This window comes from Aulonocara stuartgranti, assembly GCF_965226115.1.
Source record: "Aulonocara stuartgranti genome assembly, chromosome: 23".
NCBI classification, from domain to species: Eukaryota; Metazoa; Chordata; class Actinopteri; order Cichliformes; family Cichlidae; genus Aulonocara; species Aulonocara stuartgranti.
This window is the reverse complement of record NC_138958.1, coordinates 33753406-33767131: the sequence shown is the minus strand read 5'-3', so window position 1 is coordinate 33767131 and position 13726 is coordinate 33753406. Positions and strand designations below refer to the sequence as shown.

Sequence of the window (13726 nt, the reverse complement as noted above, 5' to 3'; positions counted from 1 at the left end):
AATTGAGCTCTTTACAACAAACGCTCTCAGTCGCCGTTGCCATTGGCAAGCAGCCGCATAGACACCAGTAGCTAAAGCATATCGTTAGCTTCATAGCATAAGTGCCTAAGTCATTGACTTAGTCAAATGACTTAGGCAATTATGCTATGAAGCTAACGATATAGTTAGGGCTGGACCAGGTGACCCTGAATCCTCCCTTAGTTATGCTGCAATAGACATAGGCTGCCGGGGGATTCCCATGATGCATTGAGTTTTTCCTTTCCAGTCACCTTTCTCGCTCACTATGTATTAACAGACCTCTCTGCATTGAATCATATCTGTTATTAACCTCTGTCTCTCTTCCACAGCATGTCTTTTATCCTGTCTTCCTTCTCTCACCCCAACCGCCCCTCCCTGAGCCTGGTTCTGCCGGAGGTTTCTTCCTGTTAAAAGGGAGTTTTTCCTTCCCACTGTTGCCAAAGTGCTTGCTCATAGGGGGTCATATGATTGTTGGGTTTTTCTCTGTATCTATGAAGCGCCTTGAGGCGACTTATGTTGTGATTTATATAAATAAAATTGAATTGAATTGAATAGTTTTCCCTCACTCTCGCGTCCTCGTGTGACGGATTGTTTTCATCTTCATCTAAACTAAGTACTGATTGACTATTTTCATTCTCTCTCTCGGTTTGCTCTGGTTCAAACTGGAAAGGTTGAACAGACCCATATGGAAAAGAAATAGAAAAGAAAATAATAGGTTTGGAGTCTTCTCTCACCCCCATTCTCTGCGGCCTGCTGGAGCGGGGGTCTAGGAGGAGGAGTTGGCCGTTCGACTGCGGTCTGTAGTGTGGGGCCTCCCTGCTGCTACGGAGTCCGGGCGGTCTGCCTCTCCCCACCGCAGGGAAAAGGGTAACACCACGTGGGTCTGGGTGCAGTTCCCCCCTCCAGGGGCAAGGGTACCTAGAGCCGGTTCGTAGAGTACGCTTGGGGAGTGTGATCGTGTGTACAGAGTCTCTTCATGTCTGTCTCCACGTTGGTTGAGTGTGGAGTAAGTGCATATGAGAGCATGAGGGTGGGAATGGATGTTTGTGTCTGTGTGTCTGTATGTCTGTGTCTATATGTCAGGTTGGGTATCAGACGCCACCTCTCTGGGGACACCTCAGGCCCTCCAAGGTTTGGGGGCCTATCTCCATCCACCACCACTTCCCCTGCCAGTGGCGGACTCCCTCAGGTATCGGTGCGTTGGTGGTTCTTTGTGTCCGGGGATGGGCGTCCGGGTACACACCGGCTCACTCCTTGGCGGCCGCTTATCGGGGCCTGGAGCCTGGGGCTCGCTTGGGCCACTTCGGAGGTGGGGTGCCCCCGGCCTCTCGGCCTGGGGCTCGGTCACTCAGGCACAGCTGGCTGCCGGCGGAGCTCACGGGCGCGTCACTGCAACTCCCCCTGGCTTCTGCTCCGCGGCTGCTGAGTGAGCCCTCATCTGGGACTCTCCTCAGCTCTTACTGGGACAGTGGCGCGGCTGCCCCTCTGTGGGTCTTCCTTGGTCTCTTGTGTTCTGGGGGCCTCTGGATGTCTGGAGTTTTGATCTCCTCCATACCTGCTTCATACCCTGGAGGACGGGGCTGTGGCTCCCCACACTCCCTAGCGGATCGTTACATGGAGAAACCTTTGGAATGCAAGCATGCTGATCCACACAGGTATGCACACAGGTGTACACACGGGTATTCACAGACGCAGACTACAGCTTTCTTGGCTGCTGCCTCAAAGCACATTGTGCACTGTCTATCTTGCGTGCTGCACAATATCGTTTATTATTTAGTATCTACTGATATCTACTGCTAGCTAGTTTATTGTGATGGTGCTGTTTTTTTTTATTATGTTGCTCTTTGTTGTTTGCTTTTGTTGAGGTTGGTTCGCGAATGGACCGTCCCGCATCCTTATATTACCATGATGACGTCACAGTTAGATCTTTACTGGAAATGATAACAGTTCCCCACACTCAAAAAGTTCTCCTTATATGGACATCAACTGCTACTTTTAGAGAAAAACAAGTGTGTATTATATTGTGCATTTTGTGAAAGTATATCTATTAGAAAAACTGTCCTCAGACGACCCTCCTATTCTTACTAAGTGTGTGTGTGAACGTGCGTGTTTTACATAAGTGTGTGCATGTTGTTACAGGCCTGAGTACGTGCAGAACTGAATGTAGACAGCCCAGGGCCCAACAGGACCCACAAGTCCGAGCGGTTAACAGCCTAAGCAACTAGAAAGAATAATACAGAACAACAATAGACTGACTAAAGTACTGATAATCCGTGTGCATTAGTATTTGCTCAGAGTAACATAGATGTGATTCAAAGATTATTCTGTCAACTGATTCAACAATGGTAAATGATTAATCAATGATAATTCTGATTATAACTGTGATCATAAGAATACAAAATAAAATATCTCTTGCCCACACTTTCTCTTCTGTTTTTTTTTTCTCCATACAGGTGACCCAGGTGTTTTGTTTGTTTTTTTTGTTTTTTTTTCTTTCTTCCCCCCCTTCTCACCGTCTCTTCTCCCCTTTGGTTTTCTTTCTCCCTGTCCTATCCCCCAGTCATGTCTGTCTCGTTTGTAGCAGCTGAAAATAAAATAAATTCATAATTATAATAAAGGTCAATCAAATGGACCAATATGGCAAGGCCATGATGATCCACTTGGTAAAATAAATCCGCTTGGCATCTTTCTTGGCCTTAAGACAACAATTCTGATGGCTAAAGATCCAAACGGGACACAAAAAAAAAAAAAAAAAGAAAAAAAAAAAGGAAAAGAAATAGTAAAAACTTATATGTGATTACTCATGAAAGTGGCCACTTTCTCATTACTTTCATACATTGTTTTAGTAAGTATCCAAAACATACAAGTTTCATTATATAATTTTTCACGGGATCTTATATCTGTTTTCACTCTTATATGCTTTTCATACAAGTTTCACACAAGACAGATACAAACTTTATAAGATTTATATATATATTTTCCATATGGGGAAGCCATTTCCAGTGTGCTGCTAACTGTGAACTCTATGCGGTGCAAAGATGTGACGTCACAGCACAGAGTGCATTGAGAAGTAAATAACAATGGCGGTCTACTGGTAAATCGGTTTTATATAAAATGTGCTTAAAAGGAAAACATTTGGTGTATTCTAATACCACATATATGTTATTGAAGGCACAGTACATATTTTAGCGCAAATATGTGTTAATAGCCAGGGTTCCCTTTAAGTTCAACCTGCTGTTTCTGAGTCCTTACAAGAGTCCTTATGAGTCCTTCATATGGGCCCTCCCTCCTGCCTGCTGCGTAACCCAAAAACAGTAAATATAAAAATGTTAGCATCATCGGTGAAAGGCACAGTGGATAGGTAGGACTTCCACAGATATATGAACCTGCATGTTCTTGACAGACTGACCGCTGTCCAGTCCTGTTTGTGACTGGAAGAAAATCCCTGTTAACAGGGTAATGTGGTGTGATACTTACAGTTGTGTTTTTTAAAAGTTCATTGTGACATTTCTGAAAAGACCTTTGCTCTTTTTTTTTATCAGCTTGCAGCTTCTTTGCTGATTCCAGCTTTTCCAACAGACAGACTCAACTTAAAATATAAACCAATCATTGTTCATTCGTGAGTAAAGGACAAACTAGTTAATCAGTCACTCTGTGTCCTTTTCTGGAGGATCAGGAAGACTCTGCATCTCATTATTGCTTCTGTAAGAGGGTGAAGTCCATTTTATTCCATAATGTTTTGTGCACATATTTCACTCCATGTTTAATATTTTTTCCATGTTACTTCTGGAAAATATGTGCATAAAGTATAAAACTGAGAAAGAACGTGACAGCGGCTGATGGCAGCAAAAAGTTTACACTGGAGTTAACAGTTTTTTTCGACTATGGTTTCATGCAGTTGATGATTTAAATGGATTACACATCCATAAAGGACTGTTAGTTCAGATCAATTCTTAACAAGTGATAGTATGCTTACAGTGGTCTGTGTTGAAGGCAAATGTGCGTCTTTTTATAGGGCTTTCCTGCGACCAGTATAGCCGACTGTTACAAGGACTTTTTACTTTCACAAAGATGCTTATCTCTGTAAGGCTGAGCTTTGTGGTGCTGCTCTCAGCAGTGGGCACAGCAACAAAAGAGAGGTGAGTTTTCTTCATTAGATAAGTTTGATCATTTCTGTAAATAGATGAACTACCTTCAAAATATCAGTTACTGTACTTTCAGGTTTTTAGCAAAAAAAAAAAAAAATCCCTACTCGCCCCTGTGGACGGTCGATCCTTCAAGCTCAGGTCCTCTACCAGAGGCCTGGGAGCTTGAGGGTCCTGCGCAGTATCTTAGCATGCATATATATATATATATATATATATATATATATATATATATATATATATATATATATATACAAAGGGTATACAAAGGGAACACAAAGGGCTTGCAAAAGGCCTAAAACATCAAAATGGGAAAGGTCACTAACGACCACAAGATAGTCTCATTGGTGCAACCTGCCAGCAATGCAGCTATCACCTGAGGGCTTGCTCTACCCCAGTCGTCCCAGATGCTCGTTGCTTTAAAAGAAACAAATCCACCCCAAATAAATATGAGCCCAACAGAACACTTATCGCATATAATTATTTTGAATTATGTTTGGTTTCGTAATGTCTCAAATGTGGGTGACGTAGTCCTGTTCTCTTGCCAAGCTTTATCAATCCATGAAGTCCAATGACACTCAAACTGCAGAGATGTCTTAAAGACAAACACCTGAATGAACTCTTTCCTGAATTTTCTGCTTCTGAAATCAGATAAAACTGAGGTTATTGTACTCGACCCCAAAAATCTTAGAAACATTGTCTAACCACACTGAATGGAATTACCATGAACTCCAGTAACACTGTGAGGAATCTTCTAGTGATCATTTATCGAGGATATATCATTCAATGCGCATAAACTGTATATAAAAATATGTAGGACCTGTTTTCTAGTGTTTATTTAAGGAGCTTGGAAAGAAAAGCTACGACTTCTTAAAATTTCTTGAAGACGTCAGATTCGAGGAGTTACTTCCTTTGCACAGTATCACCTTAAAGCACTTGTTGCAGGCTGGTGAGTTTGCATCTTTTGCTGTGAAGTACAGCCAGACTTTTGACCACTTCGCCTTGGGCATTTTTAATTTGTAGATCTGCTCTAAAAGAACGTACGTACCTGGGCCCGCCTACTATCCTTGCAACGGTAAAATGATTGGCTAGAATCCAAACTGTATGACTTCTCAGGAAAAAAAAAAGCACCGAAATAAAGCACCGAAATGTGCGCTGCTTTTCGGTCTGGTTACTACCGTTTATGTCAGAGCCGGTACCATAATGGCACCGGATACCGGTACCTATCCCTAGGTATGATCCACTTCCACTGCTTCTCATGTTTCTCTTGTTTTTTATGTGCAACAGAGTGCAGTACGACCACTATAAATACCACCCTTTGACAGAGGTGAGGTGGCTGTTACACACACACACACACACACACACACACACACACACACACACACACACACACACACACACACACTTATATATATATAATATCATTTTATTTCTATATACGTATATATTGCAATAAAAGTCTGAATATATTGAATGAAACCCGAATGAATGAAAGCTAACTACAGAGGCTCTGGTGCCACGCTGTGTTTTAGATGTGTATTATAGCATGTTATGTGCCCCCCCATATGTAAACAGGTAAGGCGCGTTCAAATAACAATAATAATAATAAGAAGAATAGTAATAACAACGATCACTGTTGTACTACTGGTGATGAAACTTAGTCAATAAATCAGTATATTCTTCATCAGACCAGATGTACAGATTTATTCCCAGTACTTATAACTAACTAAAGGTACTGAAAATATTGACTGCAATACACAACTTTGGCCAGACCTAGCCGTTGAGCAGGCTAGGGAGGGTCCAGCTTTACATTCTTATTTTTTAGTTCTTATTTTTGCATGTTTAGCACTTCCCTCAGTAAGGTAAACAAAAGGTTCAGTACATTCGGTCTTCCATGATTAAACAGCACCTAAATTTTGTTGTCTGCAGTACCATACTGTACCCTGTTACTGATATTAGTTTGTACATTTCTATAGATTTATGTCTTCTTTACATAGGAATACTGATTCCCTGCTAACTTATTCACAGAGCTACTTCTTGCAGCAACATCGCATGCTATAATATTACACATCTAAAACACAAGATGGCGCCAGAGCTGCTGGAACATCAGTTTTCATTCAATATATTCAGACTTTCATTCAATATTCAAGATTATAATAACTTCCTAAATGGCATATACAAACACAAACAGGCTTCCGTGTGTTCTCCAGGCTTCACCAAAGACATTTAAAGCTCTTCTTTGGATGTTGGTTGTCTTTTATTCCATCAAGATGATTCCACACTGCTTATATAAGTTTCAATTTCAGGGTCTGCGGACTAGTCCATGACTGATAGTGTTCTATTGTGTATTTGTCTATCCAGGTATGCTTGACTGCATTGGCACTGTGTTCGGGATTATTTGGGGGTTGAAAAATATCACCAATAACACTGGCTGAAATACAACTCCAAACCACAACAGAGGCTCCTTCACATTTTTCAGACAGTCCAGGACTGTTGTATCTCTCTCTTGACCTACTCTGTATAGATTGATGACTATTTGGCTTCAGCATTCCATAAGTTTAGTTTAAAACTGGTTCTTTGCTAATTTGTTTATTCTAGAGATGCAACACTGGTTTACCCTTTGAGTTAGGTGTCTTGTTATACTTGAATAATTTATAGTGGCTTAGACTGAAAATGAGTAAAAAAAAGAAACCATCGTCCAAATGAAACTTTGAAAGACCTTTGGAAAGTCTGCAGAACTATTAGTCAAGATCACTCCAAAAGTTTCAAATAAACTCTTGAATCAAAATGTATGTATGATGGATGTGCAAATTCATGGATAAATAACCAGTGAAAATTTAGTAGAGTTTTGATATGCTGCCAATGTTGGTACTACACTTTGCAGATCACTAGCTGGATGGAACAGATGGTAAAGGATCACCCTGATGTTGTAACCGTGGTGAAATATGGAAAGACCTATGAAAGCAGGGATATTAGCTTGCTCAAGGTAAACAAAGTTTCAGATCACAAGCTGGCATATGCCAAACGGATACTGATGCACACGGATGTTTGATATTTGTTCTCCAGATTGGCCTGAATACTGGAAAGGAAAAGAAAGCTATCTGGATGGACTGTGGAATACATGCCAGAGAATGGATCGCTCCAGCCTTCTGCCAGTACTTTGTTAGAGAGGTAAGAGAGCTGCTGTCAATATACCTCCACCAGGACTCGTGGGACCCTTCTAGGGGTAAAGTTAATGCTAGGGGGTGTTGTTAGCCACATTTATTCTAGAAACAAGAACATTTCATTTTAAATAATGTCTTATACATTTTGGTATTACAGGTTTTCCAAACAGGCCAAGCTTCTTTCTACTTTTAAATGTTCTTTGAAATATTTGAAAAAAAATTAACAGATGAACATATGAACTTATAGTTTGGTCGCCAATGTGGATGTGGTGGACGTTATAGAGTGAAACAAAATAAAACACACACACACAAAAAGAGAGATGGAAAAGAAAGAGGAAAAAAGAGATTTACAACAAATCTCGTTATTCCATTTGTTGTCCTGATTGTTTTTTCTGTTGTGAGGAGAAAACATCCTGTCTGACAAAATGAATCTAATTTAATAACTAAATGTCCTCCAGTGTGTCAGCCTGCCCCTGATGTGTGTTCGTCTGTTCCAAACAGATTCTGCAGACATACAAAACAGATGCCAAAATGGAAGAGATGATGAAGAACGTGGACTTCTACGTCACTCCAGTGCTCAATATAGACGGCTACATCTACACGTGGGAAAATAAGACAGTCAGTCCTCGTATTTGATAGATATTTATCCAATTACATTTCTAGGGTTGTGCACTCAGGATCTCAAACCACAGATGAACAGGATATAATAGGATGATTATTGCTCAAAAACCTTCAAGTACAAAATAATTGAATGTTTTACAGTAAGACACATGGAATAATAATGAACAGCATCAATCACAGGAAGCATTTAATATCTACAAAAATGTTGTGCTGCCATTCTATTTATGACTGACTGAACATTTTGCTCCACTCAGACTCGACTGTGGAGGAAGAACAGGTCACCAGGTCCTGAGGACTGCAGCTGCTATGGCACCGATCTCAACCGCAACTTTGATGCCAACTGGGGAAGTGAGTGATGTAGCTGTTCTTACTTTGACTGGACCATTGAAACATCTTGATTCTTTTCTTTTTCAGCTATTTTTACTAATTTGCCGATATGTTTGGAATCACTGTCCTGTTGCATGACCCAATCTCATTCAAACTTTAGCTTTCAGATAGAGGTCTCATTTTCACTGTAGAATACTTTGGTATACAGGCGTGTATGGCTGACTCAACTCAAACCATCACCTCCCTGACCATGTAGTGAATTAGCTAAGATGACTACTTCTGGGAATATGGCAACACTTATGAATGTTTTCCACTTGAATAACCTTTCTCATTGTGTAATGGTGGATTTTAAATTATGTGGAAATGGCATTAAAGACCTGAGTAACACTCTGGGCAACTTTGGGCTGACTCAGCATGTAACAGAGGCCACACATAATAGAGGACACACTCTTGACCTACTGATCTCCAAAGGCCTGAGCATTTCAAAGGTTACTGTGTCTGATGTGGGCCTGTCTGATCATTACTGTGTTTTCTTTGAAAGTAAAATCTCAGCCCACACAAATATATCAACAACAGTGATCACAAAACGGTGTATAACTGAACACAGTAGTGAAATTTTTAACCAGGTCTTCCCATTAACACCTGACCTGTCCAGAGGGTCAGTCAATGAGCTCGTCAATAGCTTCAATGCTAACATGTTAAATGTAATGGACACTATTGCTCCCATTAAGGTGAAACTCCACACTGGTGAAAAACGAAAAAAGAGAGTGTAGGAAAGCTGAGCGCAGATGGAGAAAAACAAACCTCCAGGTTCATTATGACATTTATAAAGAGAAACTTCACAATTATAATTTACAACTGAGGAGTGCAAGGAGGTCCTACTTCTCTGACATCATCACTAAAAACAGCCATAATGCTCGGGTCTTATTTTCTACAGTTGACAGGCTAACAAACCCTCCTGTGCCAGTGGCAGCTGAACTTCATTCAACCATGGCCTGCAATGACTTTGCCAAATTCTTCACAGACAAAATCCAAAAGATTAGACAAGCAATTGGTACATCAACAGCAGATTCAGGATATGTACTGTGTCCACCAAAAAACTGTTTAAACACCATGAAACAGTTTCACCCTATTAACAGCAAAGACCTGGAGGACATCTTAGGTAAACTGAACTCCTCCTCCTGCTGTTTAGATGTCCTGCCAACAAGTTTTTTCAAAAAGGTCTCAAAGACTTTAGAGTCAGACCTGTTACAGATCGTCAACTTTTCTTTATTATCAGGTGTGTTTCCAGAATCACTAAAAACTGCTGTAATCAAACCTATACTGAAAAAGGACAATCTTGACAAGACACAAATGAACAACTACAGGCCGATCTCAAATCTCCCATTTTTAAGTAAGATCATTGAAAAAGCAGTTTCTCAACAGCTCAATTACTTCTTAAAACAGAATAATTACTACGATGCCTTCCAGTCAGGTTTTAGACAGAACCACAGCACTGAAACCGCTCTGACCAAAGTGTTTAATGACATTTGTCTGAATACAGACAGTGGAAAAATGTCAGTCTTAGTTTTACTGGATCTCAGTGCAGCATTTGATACAGTTGACCACAACATATTACTCAAACGACTGGAGAACTGGACAGGTCTTTCAGGAACTGTACTAAACTGGTTCAAAACATACTTAGAAAACAGGAAATACTTTGTATCAATAGGTAACTTCACATCTGAGCAGACAAGTATCACATGTGGAGTTCCCCAAGGTTCCATCTTGGGACCCCTTCTGTTTAACATTTACATGCTCCCACTGGCACAGATTATAAAGAACAACAAAATAAACTATCACAGCTATGCAGATGACACACAAATATATATCACAATGTCACCAGGAGACCAAGGCCCTGTACAGGCTCTTGGTAAATGCATTGAGGAAATCAATGACTGGTTGTGCCACAATTTTCTCCAGCTAAACAAAAACAAAACTGAGGTAATAGTCTTTGGCGCCAAAGAAAAACGATTACAGGTCACCAGAGAACTTCAATCTATACATCTAAAAACCACAAACCAGGCGAGAAATTTGGGTGTTGTGATGGATGCAGACCTAAACTTAGAAAAACACATTAAGACAATAACAAAATCAGCTTACTATCACCTCAAGAATATTTCAAGGATAAAAGATCTGATGTCTCAACAGGACCTGGAAAAACTAGTCCATGCATTCATCTTTAGTAGGCTTGATTACTGTAACAGCATCTTTACAGGTCTACCTAAAAAATTAGTCAGACAACTACAGCTCATTCAGAACTCTGCTGCTCGAGTCCTCACTAAGACCAAAAAAGTGGACCACATCAGTCCAGCTCTGAGGTCTTTACACTGGCTGCCTGTCCGTCAGAGGATAGACTTTAAAGTTCTGATGCTGGTCTATAAAGCTCTGAATGGTTTAGGACCAAAATACATCAATGACCTCCTGACCCAGTATGAACCTTCCAGATCCCTCAGGTCATCTGGATCCGGTCTTTTATCAGTTCCCAGAGTCAGAACCAGACACGGAGAAGCTGCATTCAGCTTTTATGCTCCTTATATCTGGAACAAACTCCCAGAAAGCCTCAGATCAGCTGAAACACTCAGTTTATTTAAATCCAGGTTGAAGACTCACCTGTTCTCAGCTGCATTTGAATAAAGCACCAAATCCACACTTTTAAGCTTAAATTTCAAAACTCACATTTAACTACTGATTTTATCTACTGTTCTGATTTTATCTGTTTTGATTTTATATACTGTTTTGTTTGTTTGTTTGTTTGTTAATTAGTTAGTTAGTTTATTTGCTTGTTTTAATCAATTTTAAATCATGCTTTTTATTTGTTTTTTGTTTCTAATGTCTCTGTAAAGCACTTTGAATCACCTTGTTGTTGAATTGTGCTATACAAATAAACTTGCCTTGCCTTGCCTTATAACTTTTCTCAATAGATAGGAACAATTACTTCTCTAAGCTTATATCTTAGCATTTTGTTAACACACACATGAATGCTCCAGAAAACTTCCAAAACCTCTGCTTCTTTAGAGGTGCTTGCACTTGCTGATGATCAGTGTGAATTTGAATAGCAGGACCTTGGTGCTAGTTACCCTTCTAATTCCACAGAAGCAGTAAGGCATGCTTCTTTTTTTACACACTGCTTCTGCATTTTGGCTTATTTCTCATAAAATAAATAAAACGAATGTGTTGTGTATTGCTGTTCATCTGAGGTAGGTGAGACACTGTTTAACTACTTGTCTCTTTAAAAAAAATGAGGTGGAAAAAGCCAATATGGTTTTTAATGTTCTGGACATTTTAATACAGGAGTCACACATGAAGCAGCCTTTAGTGGCTATTAGAGGAACTGCAGCTTTTGGCCAAATTTTACAACCTAACAGGTCACACTATGTAAAAAGGTTAACCTTTGTTAAAAGAACTTGAAAACAGAGGTATTATTGTTATATGTCTTTCATATCATCCTCCTTGGCCTCTATTCACAGCTATTGGGGTTTCATTTAACTGCTGCTCAAAATTCTACCCTGGAAGCAAAGCTATGTCTGAGCTCGAGACCAGGGCTGTAACTGACTTTGTAAGAAGCCGAAAGGACAGCTTCCTGTGTTTCCTCAACATCCACTCCTATGGCCAGATGCTCCTGATTCCCTACGGACACCCCAACTACACCGCTCCCAACTATGATGAACTGGTATTTATGCCAACAAATGCAATAATGCTTTTTTTTTAAAAAAAATTAACATACACACACATATGCATCTTTATAGCCTGACAATGACTAATCGTGCATGCATTTATATTAAAAAGGCAAACAGCCAGCAGAATGAGTAATTATTGTTAATTCATCTAGTAAAAGAGTAATAGATAAAAGTGGAATGGCAAACAGGTAAATGGACGTTCAATAATGACGATAACAAGATTCCACACAGAGTTTAAAATATACATAAGGCCTAGTGCAATCATGTTTGAGTGTGCATGTGGACCAAAACACAGCAGGATGAAAACATAACCAGTGCCTTTAATAAGTATGTACAGAGCAGTCCAGAAATTCCAAAAAGCTAATCAGCTTTTTGGAATTTTTTGGAAGATGGAAAACTACTAAGACAACGGGATACTCAAGGAACTGATAACATTTAAATCTGTATTTATTGCCTACTGAAATCTCCATATCACCACTAAATTTTTCATACAGAACAAGAACAAGGTTGTCTGGATCCATATTTTATTGACTGTATGACAAGTTCTTTGTGATTCCTCAGATGATGGTTGGTCAGGGAGCAACAGAAGCAATGTGGAAGGTTCACCGAACAAACTACACTGTAGGAACCCCGCCCGATGTATTATGTGGGTTTATATATCAATTGCTAGCCAGTTAAATTTATTGCCAGTATCTCTGTGTTTTTAAAAAAATATAACTGCTGCTTTTCTTTCTCCAGACCCCATAACTGGTTCAGCCACTGACTGGGCTCGGATGCAGGGGATCCCTTTAACTTACATCTTTGAGCTGAGAGACAATGGGACATACAGGTTTGAGCTTCCTGAGGATCAGATCCAGCCTACATGCGAGGAGGCCTACAGAGGAGTTTTGTACATCATCACCTACGCCCACGACAAGACGTTTAACGGTGCTGTAGCCAACACTGCTGTGACCCTTTCCGGCATACTGTTAGCAGCAGGTGTCACTGGAGCCACCCTGAGATGAGAGCTGTTTGATTTCAGTCATTCTGCAATTTGTGGCACTTATATTTAGTTCTTCAAGTAATTTTTCAGAAATAGAGTTTTAAAGTTTCATTGCTTTCTAAAAAAGTGCAGTTGATGTACAACTCTTTGTACTCAAAAATTCTAATCCATTAAGTGTACTTGCAGAGCATCTCCTCAGCCACTGTACTTTTTCACATAGTTTAAAGAAAATGATTAGAAGTTATAGCAGTTTTAATTAGTTGCCAATACTTGGTGTGTTGAAATATTCCCAAGACTATCAGGACTTTTTTTTGTGTCCATCTAAGTCTTTTGAATGCCTTATATAAAAAGAATGTAAAACAAAATAAAACTACATAAAACTTATTTAACAACATTGATATTTACATGATATTTTCAGACAAAGGAGGGACATTTGAGACAACAACAGTTTAAAAACAGTGTGCCTGTAATTATTCTTGATGATGGATATTGTTTTATAAAATGACATATAGAAGATATACAATTAATCTACGTATATTAAGAGGCTCCAAGCTCTTTCTGTCTCCTTCATGGCAGTTCATTGAGGGACTAAGTCTAAAGGAATGCACAAATGATTAAAATAGACATTCTGTACTGAAAACAGATTTCAGGAGTGATGCAAGGGACAGATAACATAACCGTCAGCACAGTGACTGCAGATTTTTGTGTTTTCTTTTACATAAATACATTTTCTAACACGAAGTAAACAAA

General features: G+C 39.7%; 2 protein-coding genes across 3 annotated transcripts in view; one reads left to right on the top strand and one right to left on the bottom strand.

Moving 5' to 3' along the window:
• LOC309699978 (carboxypeptidase O-like) overlaps positions 1-13726 on the bottom strand; it is a 39105-nt gene that overhangs the window by 17903 nt on the left and 7476 nt on the right. The window lies entirely within an intron of this gene.
• Positions 3979-13533, top strand: LOC309699981 (carboxypeptidase O-like). The gene is made up of 9 exons (XM_082523289.1): positions 3979-4157; positions 5451-5490; positions 7048-7149; positions 7230-7334; positions 7829-7945; positions 8203-8296; positions 11785-11987; positions 12556-12640; positions 12733-13533. The coding sequence occupies exons 1-9, from the start codon at positions 4090-4092 to the stop codon at positions 12996-12998; spliced, it is 1080 nt and encodes a 359-aa protein (XP_082379415.1). The 5' UTR covers positions 3979-4089; the 3' UTR covers positions 12999-13533.